This window comes from Elephas maximus, chromosome 17 (assembly GCF_024166365.1).
Source record: "Elephas maximus indicus isolate mEleMax1 chromosome 17, mEleMax1 primary haplotype, whole genome shotgun sequence".
Taxonomy (NCBI): domain Eukaryota; kingdom Metazoa; phylum Chordata; class Mammalia; order Proboscidea; family Elephantidae; genus Elephas; species Elephas maximus.
Window position 1 is genome coordinate 63378398 of NC_064835.1, and position 26077 is coordinate 63404474.

Consider the following 26077-nt stretch of genomic DNA (forward strand, 5'->3'; position numbering starts at 1 on the left):
AACATATATTCTGTATTATTAGGAAGATAGTGGTAACATAAGGAAATGTTAGATTATGGAAGAAAGAAAAAACTGTCATTTCTAAAATTCCTACTCTGTGCTAGTTACAATGCTTGGCAGTCTCACATAAAACCAAGTGAATGACTTATTCAGAACTTTTGAATAGCTAATAAGAACTTTGCAAGGTGGACAAAACTAGACTTTGAAATCCTTAGTTTTAGCTCTTTGCTTTTTGTTATTTTACTTATGTATAGGTGATTTTTTTATATAGGTGATTTAATCAAACACAATATAGCAATTCAGATTATTGTCTTATAAGTATTCCTATTCTGTATAGATCAAGTGTCTTGGTAACTTTCTTTAGATATTCTTTGTGTTAGGATGTAAACACAAGCTTTTTGTGTGTTCGTAGCTTTTCCATTTATATTTATAAGCTACAGTGTTGTTCTTACTATTTTTTTCAAATTTGCTCTTTACTAGTTTTAGGAGTAGCTCATACAAGTATGAATGTTACGAGGTACCATAACCAAGAATTTTTTTTTATGGAGTTTTCTGTATGGGAACTTAATTGTTTTGTATGCATTTGAGCCCCTATTCCTTGGCCTTATTAGCACTCCACATAGCCAGTGACATATACCCAGCAACTTTACTGAAATCCTAATGTTATGTCCCAATGTCAAGGTAATTTACAGGACAGGAGAAGTCTGCCCTTGGCTTTCTTAGTTAAACCACACTAAAGGTACGTGTTTCCTCTCTTGAAAGTTGGCTTCCTTCATTGTTCTCCCCTCTTCAGAGGGCAACTTGGAGTATTGCCCTTCACTTTGATGTGGTCTTTGAATTTCTTCCCTTCATTGGACTTCTTACAGAAGCCTTTATTTGAAACAGAATGTTTTAAATCCAAATGTAGCTTTCTAACACATCATTTTTTTTTCATCCAGTGCCATGTCAACTAAGTTATGTCAGATCTGGTATATCATTTTCCTGGTGTATCACATGAGGACAAAGACAAGAGGTGGTGGGCAAACAAATATAATCTTCAGAGTTTGGAAGGAATTAAGGAAATGTGTAACATTGGGTGAAATGACTTCTACCTGAGCCATTGTATCACCTCTGCCTCTGAGAGCTCTTGAGACTCTGCTTCTATTAGGAATACATTTCAGAATTTAGAGGAATGTGTGAAAGGCAAGACTCACGTAGTTTCCTAAAACAAAGATAGTGGATAAACAAAGATTAATTTATTAGCATTTTTATTTTATAGAAAGAGTGATTCAATAGAATACACAATTATGCAATAATTCTTGATGTTCAGAAATAGATCCTAAGATTCTAGTGATTTTACTTTTTGTCACTAGTAGTCTTTGTATCGCACCCCCCCCCCCCAGTTGGCTTTTGATTGTAAGTCAGGTAAATATAGGAAAAGAAGATACTTCTGCACAAGGTTGTTTTATATAACGGAAATGGAAGGAACGTGGAAGACAGGTGATACACTATGACTTTACTATTTGATAATGCATTTATTAGGTGTTTATTTTTTAGATCTGATTTAGATTGATTTGACTGAGAGGAATGCTTCAAAACTTGTGTGAGTTAAGTGTGACTACAGAATGTGTATAGTTGGTTGATATATACTTACTCTCTTTTTTTCTAATTTTGGAAGTTGCCTTCTGAAAAAATGGCTTACAGAAAATAGTCTTATGTTTTTTGCACATTGTTACCCTTAGTTACAGATGGAAGGCTAAAAGTAGGATGTTAAATTAGAATCTTTGTTAGTATCATAGCTATAGTTGAAATATAGACTGAGGAGGTGTCAATAAAAACCAAACCAGTTGCTGTTGAGTTGATTGGTGACCCCATATGTGTCAGTGTAGAACGACCCTCCATTGGGTTTTCAATGGCTGATCGCCAGGCCTTTCTTCTGAGGCACCTCTGGGTTGACTCGAACCTCTAACCTTTCAGTTAGCAGCCAAGTGTGTTAATTGTTTGTGCCACTCAGGAACTTCATGTCTCTCTTACTAGGGTTCCCCTCCTGGCCCTTTTTTTGGGGAGTCTTTTGAGGAAGTCCTGCTTATATAGGCCTGGTCTTTTCTCAAAGAACAAGTTAAAACAAAATGTTACGTGCCTAGGGGAGTACTACTGTGAGGGTACTAACTACTTTTGATTATTTTTCCTCCCAACTTCACCCATATTTTTGATAATTTTGACATCATTTTCATCACTACCTAAAAAGATGGACAGTGACAAAGGATGTAAATGCAAACTAATTTGTGGAAAAAGCTAGAAGATTTAATGCCACTATCTAAAACAATGTTCAGGATTATCGTGAAATTTCATTTATTCAGAAACTACCCTCTTGTAGGATTATGCATGAATAATTTTGAGTGCCCTTATCACTGTGCTAATCATTTTTTTTTTTTTAAATCATGAAGTAAAAACATATCATAATGCTTCTGTCTTTCGGTAGCTGGCATTCTTAAAAAGTGTAATTGAAAATGTCTAAGAAAATTTGAAATATGATGAACATGGTAAGCATTGTCCTTCCAGATAGTAAAATATAGTATTAAGCTTATAATAGTTTAAAATCTGTTTGAGGACTCAGTATGATTCATTTTTGTAAAACATAATATAAATGTTAACTGCAGATGTATAGAAAATACAGACAGGCAAAAAGAGAAATCTTTACATGTGCATAGAAAATAGTCTGGGGCGTCATCCACTGAAGTAACTGATCATTACTGAGTGGTGAGATTTTGTTTGTTTTTTCCGTTTTTTAAATCTTTATTTTCTAATTTATTTTCTAATTAACTGCAATTAAAATGTGTGTGTGTGTGTGTGTGTGTGTGTGGTTTCTTGACAAAGGGAAGATAGTATTTAAAAAGAACTGGGATTACCCTAATTTTCAAGATAATTCTGTAAAACCTTTCCTCTGACTTCACACACAGTGTAATGTCCTACGTCAGGTCCATCTTATTGCGATGAATTCTGTTAGTGCAAAGACTTTTTTTTTTTCATGATATACAGGTTTAAATGTGAACTGTTGTTGTTGTTAGGTGCCTTTGAGTTGATTTTCGCCTCATAGTGGCCCCGTGTCACAGGGTAGAACTGTCCCATAGGGCTCTCTAGGCTGTAGTCATTATGGAACCCACACAGGGTTTGAACAGGTAACCTTTTGGTTAGCAGATGCACACTTAACCATTGCGCCACTCCGAAACCAAAACCAAACCCACTGCTGTCAAGTCGATTCTGACTCATAGAAACCCTGTAGGACAGGGTTGAGCTAACTGCCCCATAGGGTTTCCAAGGCTGTAATGTTTATGGAAGCCAGCTGCCACATCTTTCCCCCACAGAGGGGCTGGTAAGTTCGAACTGACAACCTTTCAGCAGCCCAGGCTTAACCACTGTGTCACCAGGGCTCTTTAAATATCAGCAAGAGACTTTCAAATGGCTAGAAATGGTAGTTATAATTTTAAAGGTGATATGGTGACCACCTTTCTCAATCTTAAAAAAAAAATGCCAAAGAGTATCCTAATGCTAGTAGTCTTCTCATCCTATTGATAGAAATCCTTTGGTGCCTAATAATGGTGTAGGAAAACCTTTTTATTTTGAGATTTTTTTTCTCTCGGCATAATGCCCTCAAGATTCATCCATGCTGTGAGATGTTTAACAGATTCATCATTGTTCTTTATCCTTGTGTAGTATTCCATTGTATGTGTGTATCACAGTTTGTTTATCCATTCGTCTGTTGATAGGCATCTAGGTTGTTTCCACCTTTTTACTGTTGTGGATAATGCTGCAGTGGACATGGGTGTGCATATGTCTATTCGTGTGACGGCTCTTATTTCTCTAGCATATATTCTTAGGAGTGGAATAGCTGGATCGTATGGAAGTGCCATATGGTTTTCCGAAGAGGTTGTACCATTTTGCATTCCCGTGAGCGGTGGATAAGAGTTGTAATCTCCCCACAGCCTCTCCAACATGTGTCGTTTTGCTTTTGTCATTCCTGCCAGTGATGTCGGGGTGAGATGATATCCCATTATAGTTTTGATTTGCATTTCTCTGATGGTTAGTGATTGAGAGCATTTCCTCATGTGTCTGTTAGCTGCTTGAATGTCTTCTTTGACCTTTATAGTTTTTTGGTTTTATATTTAGGTCTTTGATCCATTTTGAATTAGTTTTTGTGTATGGTGTGAGGTATGGGTCCTGTTTCATTTTTTTGAAGGTGGACATCCAGTTTTATCATCACTGTTTTTTAAAAATACTGTCTTTTTCTGATTTAATGGACTTTGGGCCTTTGTCTGTTCATATGCTTTGCCCATTTCTTAATTGGATTATTTGTCTTTTTGTTGAAGAGGTAGACCTTTGTTGGATTTGTCATAGCCAAAAATTTTTCCCCAGGCTGTAGGTTCTCTTTTTACTCTTTGATGAAGTCTTTTGATGAGACTAAGTCTTTAATTTTTAGAAGATCCCAGTCATCCAGCTTATCTTCTGGTGATTGTGTACTGTTAGCTATGGTTTGTATCCTGTTTATGCTGTATATTAGGGCTTCTAGCACTGATTCTATTTTTTCTTCTATGACCTTTACAGTTTTTTGGTTTTATATTTAGGTCTTTGATCCATTTTGAGTTAGTTTTTGTGAATGGTGTGAGGTATGGGCCCTGTTTCAGTTTTTTGCAGGTGGCCATCCAGTTGTACCATCACCATTTTTTAAAAATACTGTCTTTTTCTCATTTAATGGACTTTGGGCCTTTGTTGAAGATCAGGTAACCGTAGGTGAATGGATTTACATCTGGTTTCTCAATTCTGTTCCATTGGTCAATGTATCTGTCGTTGTACTAGTACCAGGCTGTTTTGACCACTGTAGCTGTATAGTAGGTTCTGAGGTCAGGAAGTACGAGTCCTCTACTTTATTCTTTTTCCTCAGTAGTGCTTCACTTATCCAGGGCCTCTTCCCTTTCCATGTAAAGTTAATGATTAGTTTTTCCATCTCATTAAAGAATGCTATTGGTATTTGGATCGGGGTTGCATTGTATTTGTAGATTGCTTTGGTAGAATTTTCACCATGTTGAGTCTACCTACCCATGAGCATGGTATGTTTTTGCATTTATGTAGGTCTCTTTTGGTTTCTTACAGCATAAACTTTTTAGGGTTTATCTATACCGTAGCATGTGTCAGAACTCTTTCTCTTTATGGCTGAGTAATATGCATTGTATGTATGTACCACATTTTGTGTATAATCTGTTGATAGACATTTAGGTTTTTTTCACCTTTTGGCTATTGTGAATATTGCTGCAGTGAACATTGGTGTACAAGTATCTGATTGAATCTTTGCTTTCAAGTCTTTGAGGGCATATGCGTAGAAGTGGAATTGCTGCATCATATGGTAATTCTATGTTTAACTTTTCGAGCAACCGCCAAATTGTTTTCTACAGTGGCTACACCATTTTACTTTCCCACCAGCAATGCGTGAGAATCCTACTTTCTCTTTCTCCTTGACAACAGTTATTATTTTTCATTTTTTTTGATCATAGCCATCCATTTGTTGTTGTGCATGATGTTGAGTCGATTCTGACTCATAGCAACCATGGTGAATGGGAAATGGTATCTCATTTTGGTTTCGATTTGTATATCCCTCAGGAGTAATGTCTCCGTTATCTAGTGCTGCTTTAACAGAAATACCACAAGTGGATGGCTTCAGCAAACAGAAGTTTATTCTGTCACAGTCTAGTAGGCTAGAAGTCCAAATTCAAGGCATCAGCTCCAGGGAAAGGTTTTCTGTCTCTGTTGGCTCTGGAGGAAGGTCTTTGTCATCACTCTTTGCTTGCTCTAGGAAGTTGTCTGTGCAGGAACCCCAGGTCCAAAGAACATGCTGTGCTCCCAGTGCTGCTTTCTTGGTGGTATGAGGTTCCCATGTCTTTCTGCTCACTTCTCTCTTTTATATCTCAAAAGACATTGATTTAAGATACAACTTAATCTTGTAGATTGAGCCCTGCCTCATTAATGTAACTGCCACTAATCCCATCTCATCACATCATAGAGACAGGATTTACAACACATAGGATAATCATATCAAATGACAAAATGGTGGACGATTCACACAATACTGGGAATGATGGCCCAGCCAAGTTGACAGTTATTTTGGGGGGGTCACAATTCAATCCATAAGAAATAATGGCAATGAACATCTTTTCATGTGTTTGTTGGCCATTTGTATACTTCTTTGGAGGTATGTCTGTTAGAGTCTTTGGCCCATTTTTAAAATTATTATTATTATTTACATTTTAAGTGAAAGTTTATACTTCAAGTTAGTTTCTCTTACAAAAATTTATACACACATTGTTATGCGACCCTAGTTGCTCTCCCTGTAATGTGACAGCATGCTTCTCCTTTCCACCCCGAATTTCCCATGTCCATTCAGCCAGCTCCTGTCCCTTTTTGCCTTCTCATCTTGCCTTTGGACAGGAGCTGCCCATTTAGTCTCATGTATCTACTTGAGCTAAGAAGCACTTTCTTCACGAGTATCATTTTATGTCTTAGGATCCAGTCTAATCTTTGTCTGAAGAGTTGGCTTTGGGAATGGTTTCGGTTCTGGGCTAATTGGAGATTCCAGGGGCCATGTCTTCCGGGGTCCCTCTAGTCTCAGTCAGACAATTAAATCTAGTCGTTTTACTAGAATTTGAGTCCAGCACCCCATTTTTCTCTTGCTCTGTCAGGGATTCTCTGTTGTGTTCCCTGTCAGGGCAGTTATTGGTAGTAGCCAGGCACCATCTAGTTCTTCTGGTCTCAGGCTGATGGAGTCTCTGGTTTATGTTACCCTTTCTGTCTCTTGGGCTAATATTTTCCTTGTGTCTTTGGTTTCTTCATTCTCCTTTGCTCCAGGTGGGTTGGAACCAATTAATGCATTTTAGATGCTTTGCCTATTTTTTAATTGGATTATTTATCTTTTTGTCATTGGCTTGTAGGAGTTCTTTATACATTTTGGATATTAAACCTCAAACAGATATATGGTTTCCAAATATTTTCTTCCATTCTGGAGGTTGTCCCTTCATTTAAAAAAAAAAAAAAAGTCCTTTGATACACAAAAGTTCTTAATTTTGATAAAGTCCAGTTTATCTATTTTTTCTACTGTTGCTAGTACCTTTTGCAGTTCTTTTGATTAGTGATACTCAAAAAGACAACTTTGGAGACTTCATATCTTAATCTTGCCATTTATTTTCAGAGTTATCCTTCCGGCTTCAGAAACAAATCAGGGGCTGTTAATCCCACTTTACTGTATTTTTGTATGGAATTTTTTTAGCCTTGTGTTCCCTGAGGGAACCTGAGAGGTTGATATGTGAGTGATTTATTCTAGTATATGATTTTATGGAACACCAGTAAGGGTTAGGAGGAGTGCAAAGAGAAGGTGAGAGAGTCAATACAATGGTATACTTCTAGGGCAGTCTGGTTCCTTAACCCCTGGGCTTTCTGAGAAGCCTCATGGAACTGACTATGGGAGGGACAAAGGAGGTGAGGAACAATTATCTGTCAGCTCCTTGGTCAAGTGTTGCCTCACTTCTAGGTTGTACATCCTGAGTGCTGAGTAGTCTTATGGAATTCTACACCGTGGTGTCACAAAAGCCCCAGGGCAGGAAGCTAGAGGTGTATGGTACCTGCCTGAGTTGATGTCATGGTGCAGCGTGAAGCTTCCAAGCCTGCCCAGAACTGGTCGCTGATGCTCCAGCTGGAACAAGAGCTGAGACTGAGAAGGTTTGACGTGAAGCCTAAGAGGTGCCCAGTATAGCACTAATGCTGTACTTGAAGTTGCCAAGTGTACTCGAAATGTAGTGCAAATGCAAAATTGAATGTCAGTGTGTAGCGATATTAGATACTGTTGTGATTATGCACAAAATATTGCTGAGTCTCAGATACTTGCATAGTAGCTAGTGAAACAAAATTTTCATCTCATCTTCGAAAGACGGATGGGGCTTAATATTTTTAGTGGTTTTTTGTTTGTTTTAATTCAAGATACCTCCCACTTATTATCTCATTTAATCCTTGTAGCAGCTACGAAGTAGATTTAATTAACCTTATTTTATAGGTAAGGATGCTGCACGGAGAAGTAATCTGCCCGAGGTTATAGAATTAGTAAATTGCAGAGCTTAGATTTGAAGAGTTATCTTACTCTGAAAAAGTTTTCTTGCTGCGCTTATTGTATGCCATCAAGCCGATTCTGACTCATAGTGTTGTTATAGCACCCTGTTATTGAAGGCCATGTAATTAGGTTAGTTTTCAGACCTGTAAGCCTATATACCCCTTTCTCTTTTCCACTGGTTTCTGAGTCTAAAGGTCATTTGTATGTACCCTTCTAGCCCACCAGAGGTCAGTATTGGGTTGATAAAGATATGGGGGCCTTTAGCTTCTGATTCACATAATTTTAACCCTTTGGGGCTTGTGCTGGTTACCCTTGGGAGTTGTATTTCACATTAAAACTTTGTTTAATGACATCTGTAGAATGCTTCATAGACAATCTTTGACAGTTGTAAAAGCATTAGTAATGACATTTTTAGGTTAATATTCTGGACCCAGTGATGCTTGTGCCTCCTACCCCATCCCCCCAATAAGGTAGAAGAGCACTCAAGTCTTGTCTTTTTTTTTTGAGGCCAAATCTCATTCTCACATGGATTCCGTTCGTTATCTATTGCATTTATGTAGTAACCATTTATCTAAATTTACTATGTATATGTTACTAAACCCAACCAAACTCAGCCCGTTGCTATTGAGTCGATTCCGACCTACAGTGACCCTACAGGACAGAGTAGAACTGCCCCTTTGGGTTTCCAAGGCTGTGATTTTTACTGAAGCAGACTGCCACATTTTTCTCCCATGGAGCGGCTAGTGGGTTCTAACTGCTAACCTTCTGTTTAGCAGCTGAGTGCTTAACCACTGTGCCACCAGGGCTCCATATGTGCATGTTACTGAACTAATATTTAGGCTTGGGGGTGTTGACGAATGCTAAAATATATTTCCTATCCTCAGAGAGCAAAAAGTTACATATTGAGGTGCTGTACGGCCCTTTTCACCTGAAGAGCCTTCAGGTTTACTGAAATCGTCTCTGTCCTGCTCCCAACTTATTGTTTCTCTGGTCTCTGTTGCTCGGAATGGCCCCATCATCCTCATGAAGGCCAGGATACTTGGAGCTGTTGTTAGCTCCTTCCCCTATACCACATTCAAATCAGTAAATTCTGTTGTTTCTACTTCTTTTATATCTGCTGCTACTTTAAGTTCTCACCATTGTTATTTGTTACAGTGATCTGTATTGGCTTTCCTGCTTCCTGTCTTTCCCTTCTCCCAGCTGATCATCCCTCTGCTTCTAGAGGATTTGTCTGAATGTAAAGCTGACCCTGTTGTTCCCCTACCTACATTCTTTCATTGCCTGTCCATTGCCTACTGGCTAATGTTGAAACTTCTTTGTATGGCAACTTTATCTTTTGTTAATCCTTCATAACCTATGTTCTGTTGTTGTTAGGTGCCACCTAGTCAGTTCCGACTCATAGCAGCCCTAAGTGGAACAGAACGTTTAATAGTGCTCGGACCTGTGCCATCATCACAATTGTTGCTGTTGAGCCCATTGTAGCAGCCACTGTGTCAGTCCATCTTGTCGAGGGCCTTACTCTTTTTCACTGACCCTCTACTTTACCGAGCATGATATCCTTCTCCAAGGAGTGGTCCCTCCTGATAACATGTACCGAAGCATGTGAGACAAACGAACAAATCTGGCTTGGAAGAATTATAGCTAGAATGCTCCTTAGAAGTAAGGATGGTGAAACCTATGCTCTAATTATACAAAATTACTTTTCATTCCCTGAGTGAATAACATTATTCACTTTCTCATGCAGTTCTTCCTCATGCTGTATCCTTCTTGTGTAGTGGTTACCCTTTCTAATACCTTTGGAAAATTCAGATTTATTTTTTAAGAGCACACTTTGGCACCTGTTCCTCTGTGAAGCCTTCCCTGGTACTTATCCAAGCAGATCTGATTACTCTCTCCTTTTTCCAATTATTGTCATCTGTATTTATTTTTGTTAGTATACTCATTGCTTTGAATTAAAGTTCTTTGTTTGCCTATTGGAGTCCCTAGGTGGTGCAAACAGTTAAGTATGTGGCTACTAACTGAAAGGTTGGTGGTTCAGACCCACCCAGAGGAACCTGGGAAGAAAGGCTGGGTGATCTGCTTCCAAAAAGTCATAACCATAAAAACCCTATGGAGCATTTCTACTCTGTAATACATGGGGTCACCATGAGTCAGAGTCAACTCAATGGCAACCGGTTTGGTTTTTGATTACTTGCCTATCTGCTTGCTTTCCAGTATGATCTGAAGTTCATGAGTCAGGGACTCCATCTTACTTCTTGGTATATCTAGTATACAGCACGATGCTTGGTACTAAATAGACATTTAATGCATGTTTAACTGAAAATAGGAGTACAGAGAGAAAAGAACACTACTTAAGGCAGTGAGAGAAGGCTTTCTGAAGAAAAGAGAATTTTAGATGGGTTTTGGAGGAAAGGCTGGATTCAGGCAGGGCGAAGCCGTTGGGTAGAGAAGTGGTGTAAGCAAAGAAACGCAAGTGGGAATACACCTAGTATGTTATGAGGTGAGGCCTGATTCAAGTGGAAGATTCATGTTGGAGGGTACTAGATAAGTACACTGGGAAATTAGGTTCAGCTTCTATGACTGTGGGGTCTAAGGTAATAGATTATAGTTTGGACTCGTTGAAATTTTTCCCCCAATTTTCCTCATGCCTAATTGTCACGATGACCAGTGTTGTTTAAGGAGAGCCTGGCCATAATATGCAGGGCGGATGGTAGTGAGAAGCTGATGAATTCCATTTTAGGTTATGTTGAAAGTGAAATGATGGTAGTGCACACAGTGGTAACTGCAGATGTGCTGCTGGATCTCAGGAGAATGGAAGGAATGGTAAGAGAGAAGGGGACTGAGGAATAAACTGTGCTTAACGTCTACATGTTTTTTTTTTAACGTCTACATGTAGAAAACCAGAGAAGAACATAAATGAGGGACTTGAGTAAGAGTTGCTTAAGTTTGTAAAAATTACACACAAAGGGAATGAATTACAAAGAAAAACACTTAAATGCTTCCTAAAATTTAGCTTCTACTTGCATGATTCATATCCTTTCTTCCCCAATTTAAACCCAGGGTGCAGAAATCAATCAGCTGCTTCTTTGATCCATGATTAAAAGGGTTGTTTTTGAAGGGACAGAATAAGTGGGCCTAGTGAGACTCCTTAGCATGTTAGAGAAGAGCTAGAAGAGAGCTCTGAAGGGCTTGTATTGGATGTTTTTCATTGACTTTAATGATTTTTATTTTAGTATGTTATCATATATTTATACACATTTATGTTTAATCTTCCTCACTCCCTGCCAATCCCATAGCATACATACTGGTGATATCTGAGTATATACTTTCATGGCTGTACCTGAGATTTGGTGTTTCCAAATGGGCCAGTTCCTGCTTGGTAGAGCTGCTCTGACTGCTTTTTACAGACTGGAGAAAGTTTGATGATTTCTGACAGAGATCTCAGGTCCTGACAGAACTGTGGAATACAACAGGGTTCACTATCTCAATTTCTTTTTTGGCCCAAACTACTTTGTGCTGCTCCTCCAAATTGATGAGAAAAGCACATAATCAACTAGAAAAACCCAAACCATAAAGATCTGAAATTACTTCCATAGCATACTTTTCAGATTTATATCACTTCAAATTTAAATGACAGTACTTAAGTGTGGCTCCTCTTGATTGCTTTTGATACATTGTCAGTATTTTATTAATTGTAAAGAAAAATAATTAACTTGGGATTTGATGAAATAAGACCTATTTCTGAAAGCTTTTGCTTTTGCTCTACTGAAAGTGAGGATAGAGTTAAGGGAGCAAGGAAGTGATTGTTATATAGCTGAGGGCTTGCTTTTTTAAATAGGAGAGGTTTAGGAAGTTTCCATTCCTTCCCCAGAATCTCTGATTCCTTTTTGGGTGATTTGCATTGGAAGTGGGGAAGAACATCTTAACTTTTGAGAGGAATAGAAAGAATGTTTTAATTTGGGGTCTCAAACCTAAGTAAAATATTTTTGGGTACCTTCTCTATCTCAGTTTGTTACTGAAACCATTATGTATTTTATGTAAGTCACACCGAATATCAATGGGTAATATGCAGAGAAACAAGTTTGTCCATTGATTCAAGTCTCTGGAATGTAGATTCTTTTCGTTTTCTTGGCAGAAACTAGCCCACATAGTTCAAGTTTTTCTCTCTCCTATTATAATTGTCTTGTTTGGCCAGTGCCTGGACTAACATACTGAATATTTGTCTTTAATTCCTTAATCTCATTCAAAAGATTTGGAGACTCTGATTTTCTCCTGAACTAATTTCTACTTATGATAAAAAATGATAGATGGAGAAATATCACATACTGATTAAGGAATGTATATTCTGAGAGTCTACATTTCTCAAGCTTTGTATCTTGGAATGCTACTAAATGTTATGGGGGCAGGCAAGGGAGAAAATTTATTTTGAAATACTTTAAAAAATACTTCGTTAAACCAAATTCAACAAGTTTCCTCAAAATAGGACTTCTAGCTCTTACTGTGTTAATGTGCATTTGTATGTTTATAAGAAGGCTCACGGTATGAGTGCTTCTCACTCGTTTGACAGCAGAACTTTTTTTTTTTAAACATTTTGTGGTGCTTTGAGGGAGTGTTGGTATAAAGGAAAGATCTAGAATTTAGGAGTCTCTGATTTACCACTAACTAGCCTTGTGACCTTGAACAAATCCTTTCTTTTTTTTTTCCATAAATTTTATTTATTTTGCCATTGTTGAGAATATACACAGCAAAACACACCAATTCAGCAGTTTCAACGTGTACAATTTAATGACATTGATTACTTCCTTTGAGTTGTGCAGTCATCCTCACCCTATTTTTCTTGAGTTGTTCCTCCCTCATTAATGTAAACTCACTGCCCCTAAGGTTCCTATCTAATCTTTCGAGTTGCTGTTGTCAGTTTGATCCTGTATAGGTAGTTCTTCGTTGTTATTGTTAGGTGCCGGCAAGCCTGAGTTCCGACTCATAGCGACCCTGTATACAACAGAATGAAACACTGGCTGGTCCTGTGCCATCTGCAAAATTGTTATACTTGAGCCCATTGTTGCAGCCACTGTGTCAGCCCACTTCATTGAGGACTTTCCACTTTTTCCCTGACCCTCTACTTTACCAAACATGATGTTTTTTCCAGGGACTGGTCACTGCTGATAACGTGTCCAAAGTACGTAAGATGAACTCTGGCCATCCTTGCTTCTAAGGAGCATTCTGTCTGTTCTTCGTCCAAGACAGTCCATGGTATATTCAGTATTCTTCGCCAACATTATAATTCAAAGGAGTCAGTAATTTAAAGAGCGTTATGCTCAAGGCAGACCTTTTTCTACTAGTTAAGCTAAACTATTGTTTGGTTTTAAGATGACTTCAGGGGATATTTTTGGTTTAAAGTTTAAAGATTATCTCAGGGCAGTAGTCTCAGGGGTTCATCTACTCTCATGGCTCTAGAAAGTCTGGAGCCCATGAGAGTTTGAAATTCTGTTCTACATTTTCCCCCTTTTGATAAGGATATTCCTTTGACTTTTAGCCTTGGTTTCCTTACTGGTGATCAGGGTCTCTTCAGCTCTGATATTGTGTGGATTAATGCTTCTGTTGTTGACTTTGCATGTCACATTTTCCTCCTCTTATTTCTATTGAAGCCACACCTTCATTTCAGCGTGTTCTGTTAAGCCGAGGGGATTATACTTCCTTTTCTATAAAAGGAAGAAGAAACTCTTTGAAACTCTGTTCTCCACAGATTAAGGTCATGGAATCATATTTGATTAATAGTTCAAGTTTCTGTATTAGGATAATTCATTCTCCTGATTACATTTTATTGGTCTATTATATCTGCATAACATGTTTTCAAGAGTTCCCTAAGCTTAAGTATATAAAAAATAATTCCAGGCTCCCTCCCTCCCCAACCACTCCAGTTTTGGTATGACCTTTTCTTATAAACGATAAATATTCTGCCCTTTGTACTAACCTCTTGGGTATTCAGGTGAGAATGGGTGAATTTCATTTCGTGATGGTTTTGTGAATATTTTTGAAAAGTCTCATAATCTTGACTGATTATTTTTTTCCTATTGAAACCTGGAAAAATGAGTCCCAGTGGGATAAACTCAGCATTAAGAAATGTATACATTATTATGCTTCATTTTATTTCTGGGACTAAAACTTTATGTATTAAGGTATTTTGTATTTTTTTTTTAAGATACCAATTTGTTCAAAACTTAGAAGCTCTTTGAGTGTTTATTAAGTTTCTTTTTTTCTAATGTGTGTGTATCTCTATCCTAGGCCCAACAACAGAGAAACCTGGATAACATCATCTTACAACAACCCAGAATAGGTATCAAGAGAAAACCAAAGAAGGATGCATATACTATTTTTGATGCAGAGATAGAGAGCACTAGCCCCAAGTCTGAACAGGATTCGGGAATTCTGGATGTTGAAGATGAGGAAGAAGACGAAGAGGTAACTGACATCTGAACTAGAGAAATGAGACTATGGTTAGGTGTAAATATGTTTGAGATGTAATTAAGAATTTATCCATATTATACAACTTTTGTGATCTTTTGGGTATTAAATGTCATTTTGAATACAAATGGGCCCCAAATTAAAGAAACTGAAGATATGTTAAGGTATCTTAGATTCTCTTTCTTTAGACTGAAAAAGACTGTTCCATTTTTGAAAAGATCCAGAATTTTTTAATTCTCTGCTGACTAGGGGACACCCTGATGGTGTGGTGGTTAAGTGCTATGGCTGCTAACCAAGCGGTTGGCAGTTCGAATCCACCAGGTGCTCCTTGGAAACTCTATCGGGCAGTTCTACTCTGACCTATAGGGTTGCTATGAGTCGGAATCGACTCCACGGCAGTGGGTTTATACTGACTAGGTACTACATTAAGCGAAGAGTGTAGTTTACCTGACTTAGAGATGAGATCTAGAGGGCCTTTACTGGAACTAGAACAAAGTTATTTAAGACAAATAACAAGACGTTACTTCAGCGGGCAGCCAGTAAGTGGATTTTTTTTTTTTTTCAATCTCGAGAAATGGTATAGATTGAAAATTTAAAAATGTTCCAGAAAGTTTAGAATACATTCCCAGAGGAAATAAGTGTATGAGTGATTATGGGGAATCTGAGAATTCTGTGACATATCCATAACCTCCTAGATTAGTTCTGTGTCACTGTCAGGCAAAGAATAAGATTAACTTCCTTAATCAGTACGTATTTTTATATTCTCCTCCAGTGCTGAAAGTACATTAATGTGTTTAAAAAAAAAATAAGCTACTGTGACATTTTAGGTTTCCTGTAAAATGTTTTTTTCTACATGTCATTTGCTGCATATGCTGGATCAGTTTGTGAGCATAGTGATTAGGAGAATGAGCTTTGGAGTCAGTCAGACTGTGTTCAAATCCTTGTACTGCCACTTTATTTTATTTTTTAAAATTATCATTAATAATAATTTTACTGACTTTGGAAGTGTTTACTATGTGTGAAGTGTTCACTATGTGTACTCAGTAGCCTATCTAGCCTTTAAGGGCTTGTCTCTTTTTTATTGTTTCATTTCTTCAGATGAAACTGGATTGACTGTCACTCTATATCCTTGTTCCCTGTTATACCCCTCCTGTCCTTCTTGGTCTCCCCCCTCCCCCCCCCCGAGAAAATAAAATAAAATAAAAAACTACACCCCAAAACGTGACACTGTCTGAGTTTATAACCTTAGGTAAATTGTTTAATCTGTTGAAATCTTAGTGTTGAGTGATGACAATATAGTGTCTACCTGGTAGGGTTTGCACATGGTGCTTACTCCATAAAAGGTGATCTGTAGCTTAATTTTTTTAAACACATTAATGTACTTTCAGCACTGGAGGAGAATATAAAAATACGTACTGATTAAGGAAGTTAATCTTATTCTTTGCCTGACAGTGACACAGAACTAATCTAGGAGGTTATGGATATGTCACAGAATTCTCAGATTCCCCATAATCACTCATACCCTTATTTCCTCTGGGAATGTATTCTAAACTTTCTGGAACTTTAAAAAATTTTCAAACTATACCATTTCTCAAGCTAAAAAAAAAAAAAGAAAGAAATCTACTTATTTACTGCCCACTGAAGTAACATCTTGTTATTTGTCTCAAATAACTTTGTTCCAGTTCCAGTAAAGGCCCCCTAGATCTCATCTCAGGTAAACCATAGTCTTCGCTTAATGTAGTACTTAGTCAGTATAGAATAAAAAAACTCTGGATCTTTTAAAAAGTGTAAGAGTCTTTTTAAATCTAAAGAAACAGAATCTAAAATCCTATTTTCATAATTGTTCCTAGCTTGACCCCCATTATGTATCACTGCATCACTATGTCTGTTGCTACTGTTATTCCTTTTTCGCTTCAAAAATCGAGTTGGCACTGTTGAGGCTGAAGAGCAAATAACCAAATAGTTACGTGTCTAAAACACTGTGATTTAAGTTTGACTGAGCATCTGAGGGACTGTCATATGTTTAAAGTACTATGTTCTTTAATAGTTTCCATTATTAAGGGGGCACATTTCTATAATTTAAATGAATAAATATATTTATCATTTTTAGTTAAAATATATACTTTATCAGAATATGTTTATTATGTAAATAAGCTCTACTAATAGAGTAAATCGTGCTTAAAGGCATCATCCTAAGCCCTATTGTACTTGGATAACAAGAATTCTTAATAGCTCTTAGTAGTGCTAAGAAAAATCTTTTTGAGTGTTATCTCGTGGACCAATTTAGGGTAGAACAACCAGGCATTTGCCTGATATCCATGGAGATAGAAAGGGGCAGAGAAGACGTGTTCACCCTGAATACTTTTCTAGTATTCCCTCTTTTTGCCTGGAACGATTGGTATGGTAGGATATGGGTTCACCCTGGAGACCAGTCTGTTGTTTATTAGGCCCATGACAGATGAGAAGGTACAATAGTACAATAAAGTGTCAGTCTCAAGAAAGGCCAGTCAACTCCTATTAGTACATTTTGGGTGCCCATCATGGAAGTGAAATTCTGTCAGACACTATGGCTTAAGGCAACAGAGGTTAGACATAATCTCTGTCCCAGGATAATTCACACACTGAAGAGATGGTTAGATGATAAGATGAAAGAATGAAATATATACATGGTTCTCATATATCAGTGAGAACTTTCTGGATAGGAGCCATTCTTTATCATGAACTCACTGAAGATTCCAGGGACAAGTCCCCTTTAGTTTTTGTGCCACATTTCTTCTTTATTTTATCTTCTGAGTTCCAGAGAAGGTGATGGAAGTGGGACTAGTAAAATGTGTTTGGAGTTCCTCATAAAGGAAATACGATGAGAATGTAATTGGAAGTTAACATTTTAAAATGGCCCCATATCCCAAATCAGAGTTTGTATTAGAGATTTGCTGATTGAGCCCTTACAACAAGAATTCAGCAGTTCACTGTCATCTAATGGCATCCTATCTTAAAAAAATCGTACCTTATATTTATTTACTTCTCAGTTTGAATCTTCTTCAAGTGCACATTCTTAATCTCAAGCCTCATGTAGAGAATTATTTATTTAGATGTCTCCAAACTGGTTTCTTGGCATGGTTCTTGCATGGTGTGAATAAATTCTTCAGATAAGGTCATTTGTGACCCACTGTCACGTTCTGACCTTCATTCTTGTCATTCTTCAACAGACCTCATTGAGAGCAGTGTAAATAGTTTTTGGAGTATTGTGATTTTTAATCTTAGAGCATGGCAATTATGGCATAAAATGTATAGGGCAGTGGTTCTTAACCTGCTTGGGGTCTTTTATTCCTTTGAGAGTTTGATTAGAAATATATGGTTTTTTTCCCAGTAAAATGTACATATATTAACTCACAAAAAATTCTGCATGTAATTTCAGGGGCTTCGTGAAATATATGTTGCCCTTAGAATCCAAGTTAAGAACCCACATTGTAGAGCAGTGCTTCCTGAATTTTAATGTGCGTAGGAATCACCTGGGAATCATATTAAAATGCAGATTCTGATTCTGCAGGTTGGGGGTTGAGCCTGAGTCTGCATTTTTACCAGGCTTCAGTTTCCAGGTGAGGATGGTGCTGCTGATCTTTGGAGCATGCTTTTAGTTGCAAGGCTATATAGGACCACGAAATAGCATTACTAGTGCATAAAGAAATCAAATTCGTAAGTGTATGGGTCTCCTCTTGATTTTCCATTAATATGGCAAAACTTTTTCTGTAATGAACACTGTACTTAAAGAAGAAGTTATATTTTGGTTTCTAAAATCTATTGCTTTTAAGAGATTACCAGCATTATCTTTTATGAAATTTTATAATTCTAATTTAACATACTTAAATTTAGGTATTTTATTATTCTCTGAAGTAAGACTGTTTTACCCTTTCCTGTCGTTTTAATAGGAACTATATTTCTTTGAGTTGAATGACATTTGTAGGCTATTTACTACATCTTTAGCTTGATGGTACTTAATAAAGATCATATAGTAAGATGGCTAGCAAAAACCAAACACCTAGAACATAACTTTACACATAGTATACAGATTAAAAAAACCCCACTGCCGTCAAGCATACAGATAGCCAATGTATTATTAAACTGAAATGAAGTTTATGCCAGAGATGGGGAAAAGTTAATAGCCTGGAGCACTGAAGATGAAGTCAGAGTGGTAAATTGTCATCTTGGGTGCAAACCATCCCATGTGTTGAACATACTGATTGCTTAGAAGTGTTGTGAGGACAAGTATTTCCTAGTAAAATTCTCTCTTCATTTTTATTTTATTGTATTTTATTTTTTGACCAAGAGGGGCACCAAACCTGATGCCATCGAGTTGATTCTGACTGATAGCGACCCTGTAGGACAGAGTAGAACTGCCCCATAGAGTTTCCAAGGAGAAGCTGGTAGATTTGAACTGCTGAGCTCTTAACCACTGCACCACCAGGGCTCCAAAAGGGGCACAATTAAGATAAAAGTGTTCTTTTTTTTTTTTTAAGCTAGTTGTAATTATAGAAAACTGTTGATACTTGATTTGATTGACAGTTGATTTTCAGTGGGTATATGTATGATTTGGGGAATTTCTTTTGAATCTGTATATACTGTTCAGACATATGCAGATGCTAATGCTCTTCTCTAATTGTTTAGATAGGACTTTTAAAGTTTTTTTTTTTTTCCAAAAGTAAACATTTTACATTGAGAAAGTAGTTTATGGTCCTAGATTCATCAGAAATATGATTTTTAAGATATTTCCAGATAAAATATAAAGAACCCATCAGGTGATACATTATTCGTGAGAAGGGGGACAATAATACCTAATGAGGGTAGGCTTGAATGGAATTATGTATATAATTATGTATATAATACTCTTGTCACAGTACGTGGTACACGTAATGCTAGCAGTGTATGGTAGCTATTATTATGGCATTATGATTGTGTGCTTTTTTAAGAATATATAAGTTGATACAGTTTTTGGTTTTGTATATTTGCATGGAGTGATGAGTATAATTTAATGTAAACAAAAACTTCTAAAAGAAAGCAATATTGAGTAAAAAATAGTTTCAAAAAGCAGGGTCTATAATTTCTTCTTTGTTTCTCAGCTACCGAAGAGCTTCTTCATTCTTGTGACTTCATTTTTGCCACGCTTATGGCACATCTCATATTCTAGTTTGTGTCTCTCTCACTTTGTTTATAAGCTATTAGAGAGCAGTGATCATCATGTCATCCATACAGATGTTCGGTTTAAAAAATGTTTGTTGACTAAATAAATCCATCTCAGGTTTAGTGCTCAAGATTTTGATGCCTCTTGAAATGTAGAATTAACAGGTTGGAATTGCTGAGCTTAAATACAGTTGCCATGTAATAGAAAGCCTTCCGGGATGTCTTGATGACTGTGGTCTGTGCTGATTTTGAGGTAACAGTGATTGGAAAGAACACAGGATTTGTATTAACTTTGTGCCATTGGGGCAAATCATGTAACTTCTCTAGGCATTTCTTGTCTCACCTATAGAATAATAGCAGTAGTTATGTGAAATTACTTGTAAAAAATTATGATTGCTATGATACCTGACCCAAATTTCAAATTGTTATTGCAAAACTTTAAATTTCTGGAAGAGAAAATAAGGGTAGTTTCTCAGTAAGCTAAAGTGAAATAATGATACCATCAGAACTTTAGAGTTTAAATCAGAGGTTGTAGACTGGGAGTCCATGGGCCAGAAATAGCTTGCAAAGTAGTTGTTGGCCTCACAGTATTTAAAAATTTTTAAATCAGTTGCCAACTTTTAAAAGTCAGTTAAATTCACATAAAAATCTGGATTTCCAGCTTAGCCTCTTTCTAAGCACTGTGGTAATAGACTGGCCCTGAGTAGCAAGATTGCCATAAGGGATATGGTTTTTCCAATAAGCTACAATCCTTTTTGTGTCGGTACACTGGCAATTGCCATTTATTATGACATTTGGGTTTTTGCTTAGGGAGATATAATACTAGTTACATTAAACCTCTATCAAAAACTATCAAAATTAAGGACTGCTGGGGCCGTATGTTTGGAAGAAAATGATGAGAACACAATCCTTTGTAAAAATGAATAGTAGTCCTAGGTATTTAATATACACAGTGTGTCTTATAAGAGAGTGCGATATAAAATGCTGGCCTACTTCATTTTTTCCCCTGTTCTTGATGAAAGTTGGTTTGTTAGGGACATATACAGTCAAACGAGAAGTAGGTACACATAAATACAATCAGGTGCCAATAAGGACCATTTAAAAGGTTGAAGGAAACATTATGGGATGCTTTAGGCATTCTGTTTTGGCCTTCTTGTACCTATTCTTTGATCTTTTAAGTCTATCTTGGCAAAGATATTTAATGGCTAAGATTGATTTAAGATCTTTAATATCTTTTTTTTTTCATTGTGCTGATAGTATATAGGCTGTATTACTTTGAAATAAGTTGCCTCAATTATAAACTTATACCAGCCTTTTCAGGTCTTATAGAATTTCTCCTTTACATAATAAAAAAAAAAATTCACCTTTACATACGTAGTGTTTATTCAACCCTCTTCACTCAGTACTAAATTGTTTATAACCTCAATTAGGGAATGCACTCCCCCTTTCCCCTTCTTCTTTTCTAAAATATGGAATTGTACTTTTTTCGAAGGACCAGCTCAATTCTCCCCGTCTGTAACACCCTCTTTTCAAAAATTTCTTTTCCTTTTGAAGAATTTCAGTGTTCAGAAAAGTTAAAAGAATGCTACCATGAACGTTCGTATACTCATCACTTAAATGCTGTACTTGGGACTTTAACTGAATCGCTGTCTTTCTCTGTGTTTGTATATCGTCAAAGCTGAGCCATTTTGTAACATACTTCACCATATTTCAGCTCTAAATATGGCAACCTGTGTTTGTGAGAATAAGAGACTTCCCCTACATAATCACAATATAATTGTCACACTCAGGAAATTTAACATTGATACAATACTATTACCTAATATATAGCCCGTGTCCAAATTTTCCAAATTGTCCTAAAAATGTCCGTTATAGCTGATTTTTTTCCTGAAGCCCTATCCAGACAAGTATAACGCATTGCATTTAATTTTCATGTCTGTTTAGTCTCTTTTAATATCCCTAGATTTGGGTCCATCTGATTGTGTCCTCATGATTAGATTCGTGTTAGTCACTTTCAGCACGAACATTACAAAGGTAATATTATGTTTCTCAGTGCCTCACATCAGGAGGTACACTATTGATTAAGGCAGCATCCACCAAATTTCTCCACCATAAAGGTACCTTTCGGCTGACTCATTAGGGGGAGAGTAAATGGGAGTATGGAGTAAGGTGTATGTAAGCTTATGTATGACAGACTGACTTGATTTGTAAACATTCACTTAAAGCTCAATAAAAATTATTAAAAAAAAAGGTACCTTTCTCTGTTTGTAATTAATAAGTGATTTGTAGAGTGATACTTTTAGACCATGTGACTATCCTGTTTCCTAATAATCTTTGACTCAGTAGTTTTAGAATGCATTGATAGCACTTTTCTGAATCGTGATCTTACTATGGGTATTGTAAAATAGTAATTTTATATTTTTATGATTTCCTCCATATTCATTAGTTGACATTCTTCTGTAAAGAAGAATTTCTCTCCTTCTTAAAAATTTTTTAAAACTTTTGTTTGTTCTTTTTTCTTAGTACCGGTATGGACACATGGACTCTTATTTTTTATGCAATGAGTATAGTCCATTCTTTCTTTCTTTTTGGTTCTCCAGTTGTTCCAAATTTGGCCAGTGGAAGTCTTGTACTTTGTCTTTTTGACATGCCTCCATCAATTTTTGAGCACTTCAGTGTTTTTTTTTTTTTTGGCCCAGTATGTTCTAGGTTCACTGTGTACCCTCTCTGCTCCAGCACTAGACTCAGGCATTTCTTCAAAGAGCTCTGGTTCCTTTGATATTTAGAAATTTAGAATGATATTTAGAAACTGAGATGTGGGCACTAGGTATGCTCCTTTTGTGGACACAGTTAAAAACATACATGCCACACCAACACATGAAAAAAACCCCATTGCTATTGAGTCAGTTCTGACTCCTAGTGACCCTGTAGGACACATACATTTTTATAAATCATGAGTTAAAGCCGATAATTCTAATCCTAGTGTAGTAGTATCACAGACCTTCTCCCATTCCATATTTGTATCTCTGAGTATTCTGGTTCCCATAGTGTCAAACGGAACCCTGATGGTGCAATGGTTAAAAGGTATGGTCGCTAACTAAGAGACTGGCAGTTCAAATCCACCATCTGCTCTTTGGAAACCCTATGGGGCCAGTTCTACCCTGTCCTATAGGGTCGCTATGAGTTGCAATTGACTCATCGGCAGTGGGTTATAGTGTCAATATATTTATTCGTTTACCAAATTATAGGACATATTCCAAATGGTTTCAGAATTACTGTGCAGATGTCACTGAAAGCAATAAACTAAGTTTAAGATTTCTTTAAGTTCTTTTTTCCTCACAGAGTATATCTCGCCGAGGCTGTGTAGTTTGGAGTATTGTGTTCAAATGTTTCTTAGCATTTTTTTCTTCTATGTGATGATTACTGTGCTAATACACAATTAGGTTCATCTGTTTCATTTTATATTATTTTTTAGGGTTCCCATATTCTTATTAATTTAATTTTTTGAATATGTAAAATATGAACATGATTCAAAGACGAAACTGTGTAAAAAGATTTATTCAAAGAAATGCCATTCTCTTTATTCTTTCCATTTTGTTCCTGTCCACCCATTGTAAGTAATAAATATCGTTAGGTTTTGGGTGTGTGTGTGCATGTGCGTGTGTGTGTGTTTGTACCCTTCCTTATACCTTATACAGCATGATTATTAATAGCATCATACATATATATTTTTTGTACTCTTTTTTTCACTTGAAAATATATCCTGAAAATTACTCCGTATCATTAAATCATAGAAATCTTTCTTATTCCATTTTTATTGTTAATAGTATCCCATTTTTTGGACTTACTGTAGTTTTCAGTCAATTTCCAATATGTTCTATTAGAAATAGTGTTTCAACTACACTATTAAAATACATGAAAAAATACATAAAAAAAAAAAGAAACAAGCAAAAAACCTGACAATACCAAGTCAAGTACTGGCAAGGATGCCGGGCAGTTGTGGCTGTGGAAGTGCAGATGGTACAGTCACTTTGGAAAACAGTTTGCTAGTTAATTATAAAAATGCACTTAGCATATGACCTGGCAATCCTACTCCCCAGTGTTTACCCAAGAGAAGTGAAAACTGTGTTCACACAAAAACCTGAACCTGAATGTCTATAGCAGCTTTATTCATAAATCAACAGAAACTAGAAACAACCAAAATGCCCTTCAGTGGGTGAAGGGATAAATGGATAAATCCATAATTGAAATATCACTCTGAAATAAAAAGATTTGAACCACAGACATATTAAGTAGCACAGGAGAATCTGAAATGTGTTATGCTAAATGAAAGAAGCCAGTTTCAAAGGCTGTATAGTGTATGATTCTACTTATATGACGCTCTGGAAAAGACAAACAGAATATAGACCACTGTTTGCCAAGGGCTGGGCGTCAGGGAGTGATTTGATTTCAAAGGGCCATGAGGGCATTTTGGAAGGTGATGAAGCCTTTTTTTTTTCTTAAATCTTGATTGAGGAGCCCTGGTGACACAAATGGTTAAGTTTGTGGCTGCTAACCGGAAGGTTGGCGGTTGGAGCCCACCCAGTGGCTTTGTGGTAGAACAACCTGGTGACGTGCTTCTGTAAAGATTACAGCCAAGAAAACCCTGTAGGTCAACTCAGCTCTGTTACATGGTATCACTAGGATTTGACAATGACTCAACCCCACCTAACAACAGCAACAGTGATGGTGATTACAAGACCGTATACATTTATCAGAACTTAAAGAATTGTTCATTAGAAAGGCAAAATTTTCTGTATTAAACTTAAGAAAAAGGTTAAAAAAAAAAAAACAAACTGAGATTAAAAAAAAATCCATATAGTGGGAAGTGTATTTTCACAATAAGTTCCTAGAAGCAGGATTGTTGCATTCAGTAGGAAATATATGGGTAGTTTTGGTAGATGTTGTCAAATTCCCTCCATATGAATTGTACCATTTTCTGCATCCCCTGCCCCAGCAACCTATGAGGTGCCTGTTTCTCTACAGCTTCTTTAAGAGAATATTTTGTAAAGCTTTTGAATTTTTGCCAGTCTCATAGATGAGAAATGGTATCTCTGTGTAGTTTTAATCTGCTTTCTCTTACTGTGGGTGAACCTGAGTATCTGATCCTGAGTTGGAAGGCTATTTTTATCTTTTTTTTTTGGTAAATAGTTCCCACATGTCTTTTGCCCATGTGCATTTTTTTCTTTCAATTTTTATGATATCTTTATATATTAGGGATATAAGCTCTTTACCTGTATAATACATTTCCACCTACTTTTCCTGAACTTATTTTTAATCCTCTCAAAACTTTTATGTTTAATATCATACATAGTGCTGAATTGCCTTCCCCCCCACCCCCCCACCCCCTCCCGCCGCCTAACATTTTGACTTTCTAAGCTTGAAACGAATCCTCATTAAATAAGACTAGCTGAATTTTTATTTCACCAGTGGTTGGCTTCAAGCAACGACTTCTTGAGGGACTGTCCTTTGATTTTAGCCATGAGACTTTTCGTGGTGCTTTTGATAAGGAGAAGTGGTCATCTTTTCCCCTTCATTTTCTTCTGCTTAATACACATACTTGAGCAAATTAAGTAGTAGTCTGTTTAGGGTTTTTTCGGGAGGAATCCTAATAATCTGTTATAAGTTCATTAGCAAAACCCTGTACTATTTAGTATGGAGCTCTTATTAGGGTATTGTTATATGCTCACAGACTTAGTAAATCTTTATACTTTTGCTCATTCTAGTCACTTAGAATCCCAGGCCTTCTCTTTTGTTGGTCTATCTGTGATGTTTAGTCTAACTCCATGAAAGCCTATGTCCAAGTGAATTCTCCCTTATTTTTACTCTTCTTTTCTCTAAAGTTTGGAAGCAAAGTAATTTAGAAAATCACTCTGATGAAAAATGTTTCCCAGCTATTTCCTAGTTTCCAGACATAATATGGGTAGTCACAGCTGATCCTCTGAATGAAAAGGCAGTGCTCCTTTAGCTAATAATTTGTTTTCTCCCTGCAAAAAAGTGCCTGGTACATTTTAATGACTTGAGACCCAACTGATGCTCAGAAGTGGGTACCAAGTCCCTGCATTCACCCACCAATACTGAGAAGCTCTTTTGTACAAAGTGGTAATTAGCAGCATTTTCAAGGTAGAGAATGACTCAAAAAATTAGTGAGAGACATATCTAAATTCCTTGCAAACCTCTATTGTATTCTTTTTGGATGATCCATCTCCTTTGAAAAGCTTCTTAAGAGAAAAGCAAATGGCCAGTGTGTGTGTGTGTGTGTGTGTGTGTGTG

At 36.8% G+C, this 26077-nt stretch overlaps 1 protein-coding gene across 6 annotated transcripts in view; it reads left to right on the plus strand.

The window, feature by feature from the left end:
* The window catches only part of EXOC6B (exocyst complex component 6B), a 713117-nt gene that overhangs the window by 294828 nt on the left and 392212 nt on the right, over positions 1 to 26077 (plus strand). For all 6 annotated transcript variants that reach the window (XM_049856497.1, XM_049856495.1, XM_049856493.1 and 3 more), the window contains exon 7: positions 14408 to 14584. In XM_049856497.1, the coding sequence (XP_049712454.1) occupies positions 14408 to 14584 (177 nt within the window). The remainder of the gene's footprint in view (positions 1 to 14407; positions 14585 to 26077) is intronic.